This window comes from Phaethon aethereus (assembly GCF_964289735.1).
Source record: "Phaethon aethereus genome assembly, chromosome: 6".
NCBI classification, from domain to species: domain Eukaryota; kingdom Metazoa; phylum Chordata; class Aves; order Phaethontiformes; family Phaethontidae; genus Phaethon; species Phaethon aethereus.
Window position 1 is genome coordinate 5,032,044 of NC_138580.1, and position 21,165 is coordinate 5,053,208.

Below are 21,165 nucleotides of genomic sequence, written 5' to 3' on the forward strand. Positions count from 1 at the left end.
ACAGAAAAGACAGACATACAAGAGCCTCATTTTTACAACAACCTGAAGAAGAAGGGAAATTTTCTAGCAGCTCAGTACTGACCAGGCAGAGTAATTAGCCCAAAGTAGACAAAGAATCATCTGCAATGTAAATGATATAGAAGAAAAGAGATTTTTTACTTTGCCTCAGGACTATTAACATACAGAAGAGCTCCAAAAACACTGAAAACACCTAATTGTTGTTTATAGACGTTTTTTAAGTAGGGTTGGGTAAGAATACAGATTTGTAGATACTATGGCAGTAAAGACCAAATAAAGAGAAGATTGATTTGAAACCGTAGATTACTTTAGACAGTTGGATTAGGTAGAAATCACCCTGATGTGCAGTAAAACAAGCAACAAGAATTAGGGTTTTGAAATAGTGCAAAGCATGTCTTGGAGCGCTAGCATTTTCATCCTAGGAATAAACTGTCTTAAAATCCCTCTATAAATGACTGTTCATTAGCCTATCAATGTGTATAATGGTTCTCAAAATCATAATAAGAATTAATAATAGTTCAAATAGCAGAAAGGGACATTAATTTCTCACTCATGAATATTAATGCTTTAGTAGACAGACTTTTCCTGATATGCTTTCAAACTCTTAATTCACAAGTCTATTACTGGTTACCTGTTATTTTTACTATCAAAAACCTCTCCACCAGGCCACCAAAAGATTTTTTTTATCACCCTGACTTGGACAGCAGCAAAGACGATGAGAGCAGAAGACAGCACGAAAGATGAGATTATGGTGTCCTGACAATGTTCTTCAGAATACAATTGCGTTTGCTAAGCCAAAGCATACACCAAAGGGCAATGAAAAGTAGCGATAAGGAGGAGGGAGACTGTATTTGTCCCCAGAAGACCAGTATGATGGTGGATTCTGAGGAAGATAATCATCTATCGCAGAGGATAGGTATTAGACACTTGACTGCAGAACAAGGTGCATAAGAAGAGACGCAAATGGCAGCCTGTATTGAGTGAACTGACTGCATCCGCTTAAGGCACCGCACCTCCTCCTTTCCAAGAGGACGTAGAGGGTGGATGGAGAAGCACCTGAAGGGCATGTTCAAGTGCTGGCGCTTCAGTGAGCATCTTGTCCCCATGCATCACAGAAACTGAAGCTGAACAGTAAGAAATTATTGTTTTTCCCCTCCTAGCACTGCAGAGGCTCTGCAACGGGATCTTAAACTCAAGGGATGATGTTCTCCATCTAGTTTCCTTTGAAAGGAGAAGAAAGTGAGCTGCCAAGAGTAAACTTTCAGGTAATGCATTTCTTTATGTTGTGCATTTAACTGTACAGCATCTCTAAATATCCGAGAAGGGAAGGATCTTGTGAGATGTATTTAACCTCATTATATCTGATGCTGGGTCTTGAAAAGCTTTAGTTGAACTATGAATATAAAATCAAAGTGAGCTGTACAACAAGAGTTTCATATTCTCTGGCAGCTGCGCATGTGCATACACAGCTCTCATTAACAGTAATGGCAAATATGCATGCCCATCTTTCAGAAAACAGATCTCTAAGCACTTTATTGGGTTTGTTTTTTTCCTAGAGATTTTTCTCTATTGGACCTTTAATCAATCTCCTACTAGGCTTTTTCTCTCAGCTACCCTTCTCTCTCCCTCTCCTTCCAATGGGAGTAAACCCCCAAATCACTCTGTTTTTTAGTCAAGTTTTTCCAAGCCTATACCGTTTTACAAAATGCACCTGCATATATTAAATACAGAGGGTTTGCAGCACACAAACCAGGGAGACATGTAACAGCATAAATACCTTGGACTTTGAAAATACTTTTGATGCCTGCCAATTTAAAAAAAAAAAAAAAGCAAAGGTTAGGTATAAAAATGAGAACATGAGTGATTTTACATTCTTTTTGTGACCACTGCAAGGCAAGAGTCTGCAACCTCGTGGAACAAAACAAACGCATTTCATTCTGATTAACATAAAGACAGCCCCTTCTAACATGATTCACAATTATTAGTCTCTCTCTTGTGTTTGGGGATATATGGATTATCAGCCCGGCATATTTTGAATACATACACATTTTAATTCCTTTCCTAAACCATTTTAGGCACTACAGTTAAATCGCATATACAAAATTTGTAGATCAATAATTTGATATTTTTTCTCCAGTTAAATAACTAAATGCTGTAGGAGATAAAAGGCAGTCAAAAACAATAAAAAGACAGGACCACGGATAATGGAAGGTAAGTCAGATTTGAGATGCCCGTGTTCTTCTATTTTTAAGTTTATTACTATTTTTATCTAACAGGCTATTTCACTAGCTTCTACTGTATCTGATGTACTTACTTATCGCCTCCACAAACTGTTCAAAGAAGCAGTATGGGAACAGCGGCTCAGGCAGCTCTCTGAAAAACATCTTGAGTGCTCCGGTGACAACGTGGATGTCCTCCCACTGGCTGTCGTCCAAATTCAGCTTCTCTTCTGGGAAAACACGAGGAGAAATGGAACAACTGGTTTTAATGAAACAATTACAAGACACTAATTATTATGTTAATGTTTGCCTACTATCATCAGCAACCGTTAACAGCCTTCTGCACCTAGAGGTTTGGTGCTGTGCATGGGTTTTTTTTCTTCTTTTTTTTTTTTTTTTGTAGGAAGAGAACATTTTCAATGGAATACCATCTGTAGGAATGCAGCTAACAAAAAACAAGAGACACAAAGAGACAGTACCATTGACACAGTATGTCAGATACATTTATTCCCATAATGCATCAGTATGAAAATTAGCATCACAGCTCAACATGATTCAAAGCTATTTGGTTTTGAGGCCGAGGGGCTAAGAGTTGCCAACGATGGCCGGCTCAAGGGACCGGCCTAAAGGCCTTGCTGAGCCAACAGGAGACATATGCTAAACATGGCAATAGAAAATGAGTTATTGCTTTACATGTGTTAGCCTTGCTATGTACAAGGGAATAATGGGTAACACTTTTCTCCTTTTTTTGCCTGAATGTAATGTCAGCGAGGAATAGAGTACTGTGAGAGAAAGGATATTAATTCCTTCTTACTGCTTCAAAAATATTTTGTTTGGTTTTCATCTCTGGGAGGAAGATTTGCCCAGCAACAATATTAGACAGACCCCTGTTGGCCTACCTAGGCTATGCAAAGCTGTCAAAAATGATAACACACTAAAGACAAACCACAAGTGCTTACAAAACTGTTTTGCAAACAAAAAAAATCTTTTCTTTTGAAGCTTGACTGAGCTAAGGAATTTAAATATAAAAGAAACTAAAGGCTAAAATAGAGTTCCTAATAAAAATAAAACAAGATCGGATGATTATTCTGTTTTTCTTTGGTTTTGTTTTTTTCTTTTTAATTCTAGTGGTGTGATGCTGTTAGAACATAATAAACAGTGAGATCATAATCCATATAAAACTCTAGGAAAGTGCAAATCCTTATTAGTCCAAATTAAAATGACACTCGCTTTCGCCAAGTCCTGTTACTCCAAAAACAGAGTTCGCTTTTTTTCACATGTGCTACGATTCTCTTTTTTAGAAAATTTCAGTCTGAATGCAAATTGGGGGCTAACTGTGAAAACTACTGAACAAATTTAATTTGAAGCAACATAATCTTGAAATGTTTTACTAAATGTCACCGAAATTTCATGTTTAGCAGTTCAGCTGGCTTCAAGAGCAGCCTCTTTATTGAACTGTTGTTAAACAAAATTGTAAAATTATTGGAGACACATGGTCACCCATAACTCCAGATTCCTGGTACTTCAATGCAATAGTTTTCTCACTATAGAGTTTATATTTGGATAGAATATCTTATTCAAAATTGAGATGTTTTCCGACTTTTTCTAATAAATTCTATTAAATGCTTTTTAAACTTATAGGTTCGGGAAATGTAGACAAATAAAGGAATGGACCCAATTCCTTAACTTGGGGTAATGTGAGATAAAGCTGGAACAAAGGCAGACTTGTGCATTTCATTTAGTTGTCTTGCTTGCTGCTTTGGTTTCCAGCTTCTTTTTGTTTGTTTGTTTCCCGTTGAATTACCTCAATCATAAAAGTAATGATTTGATCTCAAATGAGTTACCAGAGGGGATCTTCTTTAGACTCTGAGATCATATTTGATTGATCGTATTTCAACAATTAGCCTTTTATTTTGCCACACACTATTGAACTAGATCGACAGCATCTTAGCAGGCCAGCTTTAAACAGTCAACTGTTAACAATAGCATCAAAAAGAGAGACCTGATGGGGTTTACTGTCACTTTAAAGAACAGGGTGGGTTTTCACATTGTTGAAATCTGTCAGATATTTTGAAATGTCCCTCTCACTATGGTGCCACACCCCCTGCGTGCCCTTATAATAAAATTGGTTTTACTCCTGATTAAATCATTTTCTCCCTACCCACTACCATACTTCTCATAATGGACCTGTGTGCTCTACAGCTGGTGTTCTTCCCATGGTACCAATTCTTACTTTATCTTTTAAGCACTTTGCTGCTAAGATCTCATGCAGAGTGCTTATGTTTTGTTAAGAGCTTCATTCTTAGAGAAATAGCTTAACACATGTTCTAAAAATGTTGTACAACTTATTGCTTAAAACACATTTAGAAAATGTATAAGTACTGTAGCTTTGGCACAGAACTTTAAGTAGAAACCTTAAAAAAAAAACAACTTGTTTTTGCCCTGCATTTGTCTTAAATGTCTAAAGTGGAACGCTTGACTTCTAAGGCTTTATAGAGACTTATCTTACCAGATTTTTGCACCATTTCCAGCTCTTCAAGGAAACGTGTTAGGAATGTATCATCGTGAAAGCAAAGGGTGTCAATTTTCCCTCTAGCAATAAGAGAGTTTTTAAAAATGTTTGCTAGAAGGAACAAATGCCAAGTCAAAAAAAAAATTAAAAAGAAAATAGAAGTCCATTCAGTGTATGACTCTCCTTCGGTTCCCACTGGTTGGAATCTCTCACATACCATGTCGATAGGGCCATAAACAAACACACACATGCATTTCAGGCAAGGTTTAAGGGGAGGACCTGACTTTTTGGCTTTACTCATACATATTTCTTATTGGGGTGTTTTGCTTACTTAAAGATTAAGTCCCAAATCTGGTATTTAAACTTGACAGTCAAGGACTGCTTTCAGTCAGGAGAAACTGTATCTGGGAAGATGCTCAAAATCTCACAGTCCTAAAAATTTGCTTTAACTTGTCAGTAGTATTTGATTAGTTCAACTGCCACTGCCAGTTGATATCATATATCTTAGATACAGACACAAATATGCCCAGAAAATCCCGTAAAATTTATGCTAATACTCGGGCTGAAAATATAAAGAACACATTAAGGAAAAAAAAAAAATAGTGTGGGCACCTGTCAATGTTGTTAGTTAAAAAAAAAAAACAATATACAATATGTTTGTGAAGGGAATGTGCGTTTTACTGTGTTGTTATTCTTAGTAAATCATCCTTTTCAGCAATACGCATTTGTAATGGCACTCGCGATGTCTGCAGTAGAACCAAACAGGAGTTCATCTTTGGTTTAAGCATACCACCATAAGGTTATCCTTATCCAAAAAGGAAGAAAGTAATCTATGGAAAGATCAGCTACATATAAAAAAAAAGAAGAAAAAAAAGAAAAGAAACGATCAAAATCAACCAAAGCAATAGAGAGCTCAGTTTTGAAAGAGAATGGATCGGGTTCCTTTAACCACATGCCCTGCCTGGTATGTAGACTGGTCTCTGGGAGCAAAATGCAGTTATCTGAGAGCACTACTTGTTCATTTTTCTTTTAAGATAATTTATAAAAGTATTTTCGCAGCTGTATACTGTCTTTTGCCCATGCTGCCATTAAATCGCAGAGCAACCATATTCAGAAGTCCTCCTTCACTTAGGGTATTACATCTTCCTGCAAGTGGCTTCATGGATGACCACGTGGAAAGCGATTTCCTGCAAACACAGGTAGCAGCGCCTGGTCTGCTACGGAGGTTGTGCCTCAAAAATCTTTCTGAAAACTTTGGTGAGACTTGTCTGGTTTGGATTCGTACTGAAATCCGTTTGCTAACGTCTCTGCCTTTTTCATTGTTTCCCTGCTGCCGGTTGCACACAGAAGCCTTGGGACGGCAATGCCCTGCACGGCAGGCGCTCAGAGATGGCAGCTGCCACCTCTGTACACCCCTATAAACCTTTGGCATTCGGGGTTCGGCCAACCCCCAGCTCCGGCATGTGAAACCTCGGAGCACTGGAGTCTCCATCCCGGGAGCCGGCGCCTATGTTGAGGGAGATAACACATATGTGACTTTGTCCAGGGGACAACTAACGCATACAATTTCCCTCACACCAAAATTCTGCAGAAGAGCTGGATGTATACAATGCATTCCCAGTCGACTGAAAGCCTGGGAAACTTGCTGGATTCACTCTTCCCAATGGGCAGTTTACTAGTGAGAGCTCCAAGAGAGTCCTTTGGTTGAAAGAGGAAAAGAAAATTCCTCTTGCACATACTAGGAAAAGACAAACTGTCCAGAGTCATTCCTCTTCTTTCTCAAGCTTAAAGACACCTCTTTATTATTATTATTATTATTTATTATTGTTGTTATTATTATTTTAAATGGTTATATTCTTCAGAAATATGTCACTGGTCATTCATGGTCATCAATAGGAAGAAAAAAAGGAAGAACAGGCTCAAGCAGAAGTTATTCACTTAACATCAGCACACTCCGTCACTAAATCCTTTTGTGAGGGTTATTTTCATGGCTGACAGCACAAATATTAACTTATAGGCTGAAAGGCACGTGTGTTCAATAGCTGTACCTACATTTTACAAGCCACAACTTCTCTGATCACTAGTGAAAAGACACAGCAGCCTTCTTACCTTCCCAGGAATGATGTGACCTCAAAACTATTGCAAAATATTGCTATATCAGGACAAACACCTTCTTTCAAAGCGACCACACTCAGTTTAGAGCAGTAGTAGAGTGCAGAGATGTCCAGAGACAGCACAGCAACGGGATGCTGTGAGATGGTGAAGGCTCTTGCTCATCATATGACAAGGAGCTCACCCCTTGGCGACGCGGCACATGATGCTTAGCTTCCTCCCCTGCCAGTAAATCCCCGTCCTGACATTGCATTTTATATACACACTCCAAAGTGCATACGATCCATTGAACTTGATTAAATAATACAGCAGAAGTATCAACTCATGCAAAGCAAGACTTTCCTCATTCGTCCAGATTTTTGTGAGCTCTCGACCAGCTAAAAAATTCTTCTTCCTCTCTCCCCTGCTAGGTCTGGGTGGTTCACTGTCCTGCCTGCACTAAGTGCACGGTCCTTCACTCCCAAGAGTGTTTAAACAAACGAAAGAAAATGTCAGCTAAGCTAATCATTAAATTTTGTATACAATGTACTTCTAAGCAGCTTCTGCTGAATCCATCCAATGTTACCGTTGATGAATTATCAAGGATATAGTCAGCAAAATAAAGCTTGCACGCGTTACTCCTTTTCTGCTAGAGGGACATGGCATGCCCTCTTAACAGAAAATTTAAGACATGATGTTATAATGCCTGAGCATTTGTTTATTATTGGAGTGCTCATTTCCATGGAGCCCAGGCGCAAATTACTGAGCAACTTAAGCTAAAAAGCAGAACATCTCTGTATGCATCCAGAGTGTTGTTTATTCCCCTTTTCTGAAAAGAAAGTTCGCTGACCTGGGGGCATGCTGAAACAACCAAGTACTGCTAACTTAAATCTCAGTCTGTGCCAGAAAAAGAAAAAAAATCTCTACTTGGGCACACTGGGTCATATTCATCCTCGCATAATTCCACAGAAGTCCGCAGAGTAAGAGAAGGATGAACTATCTCATTGTTTCTATGAAAAAGATCCAGTACATTCGAGAAGCTCAGAAATGGTACGTCATGAAAGCACGCAGAGTAGTTCAAAGGTTTAGAAAAGCGGTCAGCTAGCGACACCGTTGCGTTGGGGAACGTTCTATGCTGTCGGCTGCTGTTTGAAACTGGAGGCGTAAAAATATATGGTGGTACTGAAAGGAGAATCTTTTTGGTGGCCAGAAACGAGTATCATCAAAAGATACTCTTATGCATCGTTCACTGCCAATACCTGCTGCAGGGTTAGATGACAGTGATATTAGCTTTGACTTAGCATATTCTATCATTGTGATTTGAAGCAATAATTACTGTAATAGGATTATAATTACAAGTACTTTTAAATTTCATTAAACTTAGCTGAATCAGCTATTCCGTACGGGAAAAGGAGTGATATAGACTATTTCCTCTCAAAACGCAGCTGAAAGCTCCCTAAGAATAAATAGGACATCTGTCTACAGATGAGCATATTTCTGCAAGACTTTCTCAGAGGTGACTTGTTGACGAAGAGTAGGAGCAGGCATACCCAGCCTGAGCAACTGAAACCTGCAGGGCCAATTTATTCCTTCCTTTAGGGTCCAAGAAATACTTAGATACCCCCAAGGGCTTAAAGACAGGGACAAGGAAAGAACATGGAGGAATTCCCACCCAGCCCGTAGCCTCCCATGGCGCAGAGGTTTCTCGGCTTTGGAGCACCAAGGTTGCCCACGCACAAGGACGGAGCTTGGCAGGCTTTCTGCAACTCGTGGAAATTAGATTGCTATGCTGAGTGAAAATTACGTGTGTCTTACAGTGGTAAGATTCTGTCCTCTATCTACTTCTCTTTACTTTGTTGTGGCGGAACGACTTCAGCTTCCTCCTAGTAGTTAAAGCACACTTTATTTTGTTTTTCTTTCTGTTTATTCTTCCCTCTTTATTCTGAACCAGACTAATGACTTTCTCATTCCTCTGTGCCAGCTAATGGATTTTATTCCATTTTCTGGGTGGATGCGAGTATTTCTGTTACATATACCCTGGACTGCAGAACACAAACATCAAATGCTTGCCTAGATCAGGAGCTTACTTTTCATGATACATTTTACTATTCAAAGGCAAAAGTCCATTCTGAATTCTGCTTTCAACTTGATCTTCCTCGCTTAGTTGCATGTTATGTATACATATATTAGCCAAGGTAAATATCTCTCTTCTGACTTCAAATCTGTTATTAACAATTTTTTATTGTGTAATTGCTCTGCAGTAAGCTTCGCTGCAATCTAATTTTAGAGGTTTCTTTCTTTTTTTTCCATTTACAGTCAGGTCTTTTATCAGAATTATGTGTATCAGCATCCACAAATCTACATTTTAAATAAATTGAAGGCCCTCAAGATCTAATACAGAAAGGAATTGGACAATGACTCTCTGTCCCATTTTCATACTTCAAAAATATGTTCATATTCCTATCTTTTTAATTGTACTACTAACTCAGAGTGCTTTAGGATTCTGTCATATAATTCTTCTGTTCTTCTCCTTGCTGTTTCTAACACTGCTTCTATTTCCATTCTTGTCAAAAGCCTTTTCATAGTCCAAAAATCTGTACACAATGTTTTGTAATATTTGGCAGACTTATCTGAAACCTAATTCACTGCCTTCTTGTGATTCATGGGCCATAAATTATTTCATATGTAATGTACCCCAAAGGGTAAAAAATTCTTTGTATTACATTTCAACCAAACCATCTAAGAAAAAAAAAAAAAAGGAAAAAAAAAGTATTTTTGAGACACTTTGAAAAGATCTGACCTCAATATATGGTCTAGTGTGTTGTCTCCCACAAACGGTATCTCAGTATCCTTTAGTAAATATGAGATTTCAGCATGCGACAAGGGAAAACACTCCAGCCATAATGTGGGCTTACTATGGACAACTTTAAAGGAAAGGGGAAATACAAAATGTGTAGCACTGGATCAGACTACTGATGCATTAAACCGGTCCTGTCTCCAGTGGTTTTAAACTGAAAGGGTCTATACGAAAACAATTAAAAACCCAAGAACACCACCCAATCCTTACTTATTGCACATAGCCAAATATATCTTTGGAACTGACCCCAATAACAATAAGCTTGTGCCTCAGTGAGTGAGTTTCAATAATCAAAGGAAATAATTAACAAAACAATAAAGATCGTTATGACTTCCTTTATGTAAATGATTTCCAAATGTAAATAGATCAAAGCCTGAGCTAATATTAAGCAGTTTCCCTAGTCCACTTGCAATATTGAAAAGGAACATACATCTATGATTTGTTTACAGTTATAACGATTATCATTATTAGTTTATTGTTTTAGTAGAAAAACAGAAATTCAAATTATTCTCAAAATGTTATACCCATATTCCTTACATCTTTAATCACATTTATTTTAATGGGCCTATTCACAAGAATAAAGGTTATTCAAATATGTAAATCTCCATTCTCGCACACCAGTTCATAGGATGTCCAGAGAACAAATTTGGGATTTTTTTTCTTTCAAATGAAAGGGATCTTTGAAATAAGCCAGCTGAAAGAAGTATTCTTACATGAAATCAGGTATATACAAGCTCTGTAAATGTCAAGGACAAAACATTTTATTTTGTATAGACTTTATCTTTTGGTTCACTAAAGTCAAAACACTTCTGTTCATCAGAACTTTTATAAAGGACTATTTCATAATATGAATCCATTTGGATTATCTGACCAAAGATAAGACTTCAATGGACTTACTATATCATTCACCACTGTACCAGTGCCACAAAAGGGAATTACAATTAATTGGATTATGTTGGTCTCCACCCGCTGACTGTAGAAGAGAAAGTCTGAAACTGTAACTATTTCAAACGGACCATATCTCTCATCAACCATGGGATTTGGTCTTTAATTTACCAATAAAGCTTAATTTCTTCTCTATATGCTCTTCTGGTTAGGACGAGGTCATTTAGACACGTTATTCAAGTTATTAAAAAAGAAAGGACAGTTTTGTTAAACACTTTCAGACAAGCACTTTAATACTTGCACCTTGCCTTTAGGCATTACTTATTTTCTCCATTGGCAATAAAGTGAGTTGTCTTGAAAAACACAAGCCAGAGAACCCAGACCTGCATTTGGGTCATAAGAATAATTCATGCTTCACATCCCCTGGTTCAGTTCATGAAATTTTGGCTGAAATTGTTACCTAACATGACAATTTGCTATCAACTGTATGATGTCTGACACTACCCAGGACAGACGCTATCACTTCACGTCCTGTAGGTTCCCGCACAAACACGAGGCAGCAAGAGTTTTCAGTAGCCAAGTCCCACGTTAGATATAGGGTTGACTGTACTGAAAAGTTACACTAAGACAGACAAAGGTACAAATATAAATTTGATACATCCAAATGACTCATTAGCTTGGAAAAAGTAATATTCTACAATGCAGGTAACAATCTATTTTAATTAATCTTACTTGCATGCTAAGATCCAGCAATACTACTATTCTTATTCTAGATGTCTCTATATATATATCTATGTCTATATGCCTATATATATTGTATTTCTGATGATGGTTCTGCCTAAAAGCTGAGAATTTTTCTTTGCTATCCCTACTGGAAGTTTATTTCAGTGCCTAATTCCTTCTAGTTACCAGCCTAAAATATTCAACTTTATATACTTTAAAAATAATTATTAGTATCAGCAATGCTTGCTTTGATTTTTTTTGTGTGTCAAACTTTCACATTCAGTTTAAGAAATAAAAAGTCCTCAGTCAACTTACTTCAAAACCATGTTGCTTAATTCACATTTGCATTACTTTTTGCTAATATCTGAAGCTCTAATTCCATTCCCTGGATATTAGCGGGACTAGCTATGCTGTTAAAGATAGGAATGCTTCTAAGTGCTTACTGAATCAGGGCATATGAGATGATAATTGTATGTGTTTAAAACAAAACTTTAAACAGGAGGGGATTATGTAAGTTCCTAAAACAAATATATCTTCAAGTGCACTGAAGGACTTTCAAATGTTAACGAAATGTCCTTTGATAATAATAGTGCTAATAATAACATGAATTTTCAAATATTTTTATGCATTTTGAGAATCACATGCTACCCTGAAGAGGGAAGATTCTTAGTAAGTGCACTTTTTTCATATAAATTCATCAACTTCAGAGCTACATCTGCTCTGAAACAACACCAGCTGAGAATCAGATAGTGGAGTATGTCCTGATGCAGGCAGGGGTTAGTCCGTGCACTTTAGCTTCTCTTGTACAGTGCCTGCTTGCAAACACTGAAATTGTTGTGACGATGAAAATAGCTTTTGTTTGAGGAATACGATGTGTTTGAAAATAAAAAAGCCCTAAGTTACGGTCAAACTTGTGTTCACGAAATGCGTGTAATTGCATGACCAGTGGAATTAAGAGCTACGTACACAGAAGGTAGCTCTTGAGACCTTACCTAGATCTTCTCAACCAAAAGGTTGACGTTTCAATGCTGGTGTGGGCTTAAAAACATAACTCCATCCACCCTGCCACGTGCAGTTCCATGTGTGCAGCTATACCTTCTCTTACTGGGTCGCAGGAGATGCATAAATAGCCCAGGGTACATGTAAACGCACTTGGCGATGGTTATGGTTCCTCCTTGGCAGAGAAGGGGTGTAACGAAATAGGAGTGACTCAGTGGCATGCTGTTTTCCGTGGTTCCCACCCACGCCTTGCAGTCTCACGTGGAAGGAGGAGACACAGACACCAAATCCTTTCTGACATCACACCTTTTTCTCCGTGTCATGCCACACGTTCACGTTCTGCATTTTCACTTGCTCTGTGACAGGACATAATGCAGATTTGCTACATTAATGGTATATTTATGCCTACCTTTCCCTATTGCAGGGCTTATCTCAATGTGCATTCTGATTGTAACATTTCCAATTTCTCTTATTCCACCCAAACTTACAGGTGTATTTTTCAAGAGAGAAAAAGTATGCTTCAAAAAAATTTTTAAACTCTATAATGCATGGATTTTTCCTGTTCTTCACACTAGTCTTGTAAATGGACTTGCAATAACAGGAAGGTTTCAACATAAAATAAGAGCTTTTTGTGTCTTTGGTTCCTTGAGACACATTCAGGTCCCTCCCACAAGAAAGATATTAAAATATTGATTAGATTAGAGTAACATTTCAAATAAATGGAGATTTATACTTCCTTTTGGATACAGAATCTTATAAAAAGTTTCAAGGCAACGCACAACAAAGCAGTTGACAAGAAAGATAGCATCTGCTTTCCTGGCTATTCAAGCTGAAGTTTTTCATTCTAAATGCAAGCAATGTTTCCGAAGTTAACATAATTAACTCACGACAATCCTGAAACATCATAATATAAGATACAGATGGAAATTCAAAGCCTTAAAAATGTCATATAACTGCAAGAGGATTATCATTTTTTAACTGCACCAATCTGAATACTAATTAAAACAGGTGTTTTTATTTCAAACACTTTTGCACACTGTGACCTTACCGGGAGGGTTATTTATGTATTAGTCTACTAGGAAGCATATATTGCTTGAAAAATTTGATGCGCGGTGATAACAAACTTACGAGATAAAAGAATGACACTCTGTACTGCTTCCTGAAACAATAAAAGACCAGTAGTTCAATTAGTTAGTAATTTCCGTGTGACTATTTGACAGATTCTACTAATTGTTAAGCTCCCACTAACTATTGCTTTACATAATTAATTATATTCAAACACGAACAACAAAGACATGTGGGCCAGTTGCCCTTTTGACAATGTTTTTCGCAAACTGATTTGCTTACCAAAAATATTTTTAGGATTAAAAGATACTAATCTTAAGTGGAAATACACATCAAAACGTTAAAGCGGCTCTGCATTTTACCATGGTTATGAGAAAAAAATTTGGATTGTTTAACATATCATTTATGCTGCATGCATAATAGCTGAAGTCTTCTAGCAGAGATCTTTCATATTAATTTAGCATTGCATAAAATTCATAGTAACAGGTCCAAGGGTCAAGCATCATTCATCATTAGTTGAAGTGACATTTGCAACCCTTCATATAGCAGCTGCTTGAAAGGGGAAAAAAAGGTATTCTTTGGAAGAATGGGGGGTAGCACACAATCCTCGCTCTATCTGTGGAAGGGAAAACAAGGTGCCACTATGTCAGCATGGTAATGTGCTTAAATTCAGTGATGTCATTCTTCCCTAACCCCCACGAGTCACAAGGCAGAAGGCAGCTGCATTCCTGAACTTAGTAGTTCGGGTGGAGATAAGTAATAACTAGATGTAAATGAATTACATTACTGTGGCTGTGAACATAGCTCTGTGCATCTAAATTATGATTTATATCAGGATCCTATCTTGTTTTTGAGAGTTTTCTACTTGTTAACAAGGCAGCCCTTGTTCTCATGGCATCCTCCAGGCATAATAGTTTCTGGGAAGCCAAGTAAGATCACTTTTGAAACTGCAAGACAGCATTCCAAGACTTTGCAGCAGAACACATTGGCCAAATTAGGACTTCTGAAGACTGTTAACTAACAAATAAAATCTTTTTTTTTTTTTTTTCTTTGTGGCATGTCTTGCCTACTATAAAACATTAAGATCAGAACGGGAAATGTGAGCAATTAAAATGAAAATGTAATCATCTGCAAGAAAAGATAAATTTGTATTAAATGGCTAATACTTCACAGTCCTTTTGATATTACAAGTACTTTTTAAGAAAATATATATTTTATGTCACAGTAATTTTTATTATGTGAAACGGGATCTCTTTGGAATTATGCACATTTTTATATAGCAGTCATTAAAACAGCATGCAGCACAACGTAGTCAGATTTTGGAGCTTCGCTAATATTTTGGTGATTTTCCTCAACTTTGCTGTTGTATCTGAAATGTATTTAATTTATTCACGTTGCTAATTATCCACTAGTATTTAAAGCACTGTGATGATTACTAACCTAGACTACTACTTCTTCCTTAAAAACTTTAATGATTTTTATGAGGAAAACCAATGTTTTTTAAAGAGTCACTTAGAAGCGCATGAAAAATGTTCGAGGACATTGCTTATTACACACTGCAATTCTACGAGCCACCATAAATTAAGCTCTACGAGTCACTATAAATTAAGAAGTCTTCTAACAGTGAGAAGTTACTTTTCCATACTCCGCATATGCGTTACGGAGGAGAAGATGCTCGGATCTGCCCTTGTGTTGAGTCAAAATAGGGTGCTGCAGGTATCTCACGGTGAGATCCCATTATAGCCAACGGCAGCACTGGGCCCTCGCATTGCACAGCAACTGTGAGCTTCAGACCAGCTCCCAGAATGGGTGGCAGACCATGTCGGTCGTACATTGTCTTCTCCAGAATATTAGACGGCCATTTACCAGCAAGCAAGCTATCCCCAAATCAGACAAAAAGCGTTTCTGCAAAGGAGCAGTGCTGCTGGTCCATTGCTCTTACGGCCTCTCACCTTCCCATGGATTTTAATAGCTGTGCAGACATTAAACACGTATGTAAAGATGTTATAGATACCAGAAAGGCAGAATGGCTGTAAAAGGAATAGAACAGCAGAGGCAAGATGACTGGCAGATAGGGTTGCCACATCCCCCTTAAAGAGACTGCTCCTTTTCCACACCTTATGTCTCTTGTACCATAAAAATATGCATAGATGTATGTGGGAGCATCATAGCAGATTTCTTGGGATGCGTGCCATGCATCTGAGCTTCGAAGCTGGCTCAACGTTGTCACCATTAAGTCGCAGTGTACACAGCAACACTTCAATCTAATTTCAATTAGGGAAAAGTTACACAGAAACTTCTTGGAGAGTACACATGACCCGACACAGAAATACCAATTAAATTCAGTATCATCGGTGTCTTTGCTGTGAACATTGATACCACCACCGAGAGGAAGGAATTTAAAATGAGGGAGCGCTTGGTGACATTACCTCCATCTACAAACTCTGCCTATGTTAAATAGTACATCAACGAAGAGTAAAACTGTGGTATTCATCTGTGGAGAAATGGGGTTAAAAGGAGTAATGACAGGAAATTTTCATTACAAGCAGTTTTTATGTGACATAAGGTAGAACATTGCATTATTACGCAACAAAATACTACCTGGTAAATGAGGAAAAGCCTAATCTACTGAGAAGCTACAGATACCAGGCGGGTTAAGCAGTTTCGACTGAGACAACGGGAGAACTATCTAAAACTACTTCTCATACCAAAGACACATAATTTCCTCAAAGCAGTTGGCTTACATGCCTAACAATCCCTCTGCCCTGAACTCAGACTGTATGTAAAGGGAATTCCAGTGTCATTAAGTGGGATCACCGAGACCGTACCCGTTTTCGTGTGGATATACAGGGTACGCAGGCACTGCACTTAGAGTTGTTCCATTTTCTTTCATTTGCCAAGTCTTTTATTTCGAAAAAATGGAACAAAAAGTGCAGCAGTTAGTGCTTTAAGTCTTGACAACCACTTTTTTTATTCAAAACTTAGAAGATTCCTCCTAACATGAAGATTACTTGAGGGACATTTAAATGTGCCCTTTAAGAGCAGAACACCACAATCCCCCCCAGCCCACCCTTCCCCCTAAAAAACCTGCAGGAAGACCAGGAGGAAAAGTCATCCTAAAAGTGTTAAGACTCCTTGCACACCATCACTCATTGGTGACGGGGGAGTTTTTACAGTCTTTCAAATCTTCTTTCAATCACAAGATGCTTTCAAGGGACAGAACGTCTTAAAATGTGCTATCTCCCCAGTCGAGAAAGATACATCGAAGGGGGAGGGCGGGGGGAGTCAAGCCACAACACAAAAAGCATTAATGCAAAGAACAGTGGGGTCTCTCCCTAATTTGACTTTCTCTACAGGTGGTCTGCAGCTGCATCCAAACAGGTTACGCTGCCGCCTTCCCATGGGCATTACAACAAAGTAGGATCTGTATTCACAAGAATACATTTGCTAGCATGGGCTGATTCAGGTCTAAAAATAAGAAAAAAGCATTTTTCAGAATAGCCTGAGGTAAGTCTCTGCGCCAGCAGAAGACAGCAGCACTCTTGTTTCACGGGCTGTGCGTGATGATAAAGGATATCAGAAACCTACTTCGTGTGACTCACCGAGGCCCTCAGCCAGCTTCCGATTGATTCATTTTATTTGTATTCGTTTGTTCTCCATCGACTACACAACAGGCTAGACCGAATCAATAAGCAATAGTCTGTTTTCCGTTGAGTCGGGGGTAATTCGCACCCGGCCCTGCAACTGCTATATCTGATTTTATAGCTCCGGATATCATCACGGAAACGGCTCAGAGACCGCTTGGGGCAGGAAGGGATGGGACAGGTTGCGAAGGCAAGGCTAGCTGTTGGCTTTTAAGCTGTCACACCTGCAGCAGCAGGTACGAGCGCCCTATGCCGCAGCCGGGCAGCCGCAAGAGCCGCGTGCCGTGCACGCCGTCCGCTGCCGAGGGCTGCGGAAGGTATTTCACGTTGTGCCTAAGCAGCTACACAGCGAAAAACGGGCACAAGCAGGCACGCTTGTGCAAAAAGTGTGCACGCAAAACCGCGACGTGAGCGAGAAGAGCGTGTAAACGCTGCGTTTTCCTCCCCGTGCCCACGATAGCTCCTGCAGCAGCAGGACGAGGCTGCGAGGTGGTGCTGGCTTGCAGAGGAACGGCGGTAACCCGTCGGCTCGGGGCTGCCAAAATCCCTACCGCGGACACCACCACAAAGTGCTGAACCTGTGTAAATGTAAAACGGCCTTCATTGCGCTTCCTGAAGCAGACATTTATGTCTGCTTAAATGGATTTCTGTATGATTAAGCTAAAACAAGCCGTCTCGGAAGTTTTTAGCCACTTTTTCTCTGGTTTTGCCAGCTTCTCCAAAGTACCTTCACCAAAGATGGTAAAATCTGCTAACTAGATGCCTCCAAATATCTTATCTTTGACTTCCTCAATTTTTTTTTTCCTCCCATTTTTACGGTCTCCTCTTCTTGCAGGTAGTGGCTAATTAGAAATAAAAGAGCTTTTACCCAAAACTGTCCCACACCACTTCTTCACGAGCTTGCTGACATACCCAGGACCAAGGCACTGACTGTGTTTTAATGTGCTCTATCTCTTTTTCCATAAAACTTGTGAATCCTCGCTCTGCCCCGGGTCTTAGATTACTTGAGCTGTGCCTTACCCGAAGTAATGTCTCCGATAATACTGGCTTTTCCATGCGAGATAGAAATAACACGATGGATACTGGGGTGGGTGTAGTAAGGGGTGGAAGAATACCGCCCAGTGTGTTCTTCTTATCAAATACACTTCACAAACTTTAATGAAAAGTCTTCTCTACTTCCTACTAACAGATGTTTCCAATTTTTTCTCTCTCAGCACTTTAAACCACCATCTTTAGTTTTCATGTCTAAGAGACATTATTATAGGATACATCATAATGATATACTGTACATTCATATACAGTATCCCATACAATGACTAGTTGATTTATAATTCAGATCCAATAAAGGGAAAAATTGATTTAACTGATGACTAGTGAAATACTAAATGCATTACAATGTTTGAAAAGAACATCCTTTTCTTGCAATGCTAGTGACATAATAAAATTAAATATGGATATAAGATAATGCCCATTATTATAAGGCAAGCAGAATCAAAGGGAGCAGGAAGAAAAGCAATCTCTATGGATCAAGGAATGCCTAAACTTCCTCTTCAAATGTACAAAGACATGAACACAAATGGAAAAAATTCACAAATAAAGTAAATTCAAAAGATCTTGAGTTACAATATAAAGTTGGTTTTCCGATAACCGGTCTTGGCGTATCAGGACTTGCAGTAGCGTTGCTGCATTGGGGCACTGTATCGGGGGTAACTGTGAATTCCAGAGTCATCAAGCTTATTTTTTAAGCTCTGTGTTAAATATTTATTTCCTCATTACACCTAAGCCCCTATAACAGCATGAAGACACAGTTTAACCCCACATTCAAGAAACACTTGTCCCTTCACATGCCCTATGTCTCACTTCCGACTTCTTCCTCCACCCCACAAAACCCCTGTTGAGCTTCATCCCTATAGCTCACCTGTTCCCAGACAGACCGGTATCCCAGAATAGTCACACTATTTAATATCGAGGCGATGCAGCCACTAATTTCCAAGACTCATTCAAGAAGCTTTACAACTGCTCCCCTTTCCTAGAAAACTGCTGTGCAGCTGTGTGGGCAATGAGCCTGCGGGGTTGGCGGTGGGGGAGAGCATCAGCAGGTAGGGACCACAAAGCCAAGGTGCCCGTGACCTTTCTCATTGTTTAGAAGAGCTCTTTGACATATTGTACAACTCCAGATCTGAAATCGAGGCCAGGCACCTCAAAAGTATTTGGGTTTTTAACTTCAAGCGTCTGCTGGAAGTCAGTCACTTCAACATTTGCAAATATCTTTGTTCTTCCAGATGGGTAAATTGCTTCTAATACAAAATAACTTCTATTTGGAAGCGGCTGTGATTGCTCATACAAGCTTAGATTGATGGTCAATTTTTTTTAAATCCTGGTGCGATAGTTTTTCCTTTAGGAACATGTGCACTTTGCTCCTAGAAAAGCAGTGGCAGACAGCAATCGCTCCGGGGTTGGAGCCAATAGCATTTATTATATTGAAAGAATCATATATTCCTTATAACCAAAATAATACACAAATACTGGCACTAAGATATACTTCATTTTACTGCTGCATCAGTAACATTTAAGAAGACCTTAGTAAACTCAGATATTTTACAGAAAAGTTATTATTGTCTCTAAAAATCTTTGGGGACTTTAACCTATATTACGGAATTCAAGGAAATGCTATTAATCAGCGCACAAAAATGCACTTTCAGAATCTGGGAGTCAGCTAATTTGTGCTTAAACACCTACATTTACACATGTAAAACTGGATAATTATGCACCTAGATGCCCATTTATGTGTACAGATGGGTGCAGCCACACATTTTTGTGGGATAATTTTTGGAAGCCTATAGAAAATATGGTCTCTAAAGATTTTAATAAGGTTGGCAAAACATGCTTTCTTTGCATGAAATTATGTAGTTCCCAAGTCTAAAATTACTTTGATTTAAAAAATGAAAATTGGCAAGGGATTAATCCATAATATGGTCTAATTACTTTTTTCTTAAAAATTAAATGGTCAAGATCTTAACTCAGAATAGTGGTTACTGTTCATGAACTGAAACTAAGAAATAGAACTGAATACAGAATTTTATTAGGTGTCTAAATATGTATTTAGCTAATAGAATCCTCTTACCTTTGGATGAATAACAGGTATAAAAATGATGAAAGCATATTTAATTTATACATCTGAAGCGTAAAGCTCTATTAATTATATTTTTATGAGATTGAAATGCAAACTGGCCAGAGCTTGGAAATAAAAAGTAGAACTGACTTGCTGCTGTTAACTTGCAGAAACACATACGTCCATAAACACACATGCTCAAACCAATAAAGAGTGAGAGAAATACAGACAGACACACACAGAGGATGTTGAAGGCAGATAATGAACACGTATTTTGGCTCTTACAGATGGTATCGTTGGCTTTTATTTACACTTTGCTTTGTTTAAAATGCAGAAAGTTTAATTCTTATTTATCAAAGCGTTTAGCAACGTTCAAAGGGTCGTTGCCGGTTTGTGGCGTACAGGGCTTGCTAAACGTCACTCAATGAACAGATCAGGTTTTCAGTGAGGATTGAATTTTCCCTGTCATGTCCAGCAGGAAAAAAAAAACGATATTAAAGGAAGGACACTTCTTTTTGCTCTCTGATATTTTACTATTTCTTCGTTTGCAGAGGTTACTTCTATCAGTAGGTAAATACCACTGCGAATTTCTCTTTGTCCTTCATCAATCAAACCCGGTCAATTATAAGACTAGTGCGACTAGATCAAAACTCCAGGCTGTGTAGTCATATTACCACTCATATTATTACTAAAAGCGCATCTATATTCCAAACTGGGATACCATAACCCCTTTGTCATTTTCCAATAAAAAAGACCATACCAAATAGGCAGAGCACACCGTAATTAGCAGCTGGCAGAGAAAGCTGTAAATCTGTATGAGTTCTGAACGATTTGCTTACATTGTTGCTTTGTTGACAAATGATGCTGTACATGTTAATGTTCCTGAAATGTCCCCATTGCACCTGACGTGCCAATAAATGCCAGCCAGCTGTATGAATTATGGAAATAAGATTTTTGTTTATGAAGGTATCCCAGACATTTATTTTACTGCATGCCTCTTGACAGATTTAATGTCTGGAGTTACATTGAGAAGATATTTG

At 38.5% G+C, this 21,165-nt stretch overlaps 1 protein-coding gene across 1 annotated transcript in view; it reads right to left on the reverse strand.

Moving 5' to 3' along the window:
- The window catches only part of ARHGAP15 (Rho GTPase activating protein 15), a gene marked incomplete at its 3' end in the record, with an annotated part of 312,226 nt that overhangs the window by 57,607 nt on the left and 233,454 nt on the right, over positions 1-21,165 (reverse strand). Inside the window, exon 11 of the mRNA XM_082001330.1 lies at positions 2,333-2,467. Within this exon, the coding sequence (XP_081857456.1) occupies positions 2,333-2,467 (135 nt within the window). The remainder of the gene's footprint in view (positions 1-2,332; positions 2,468-21,165) is intronic.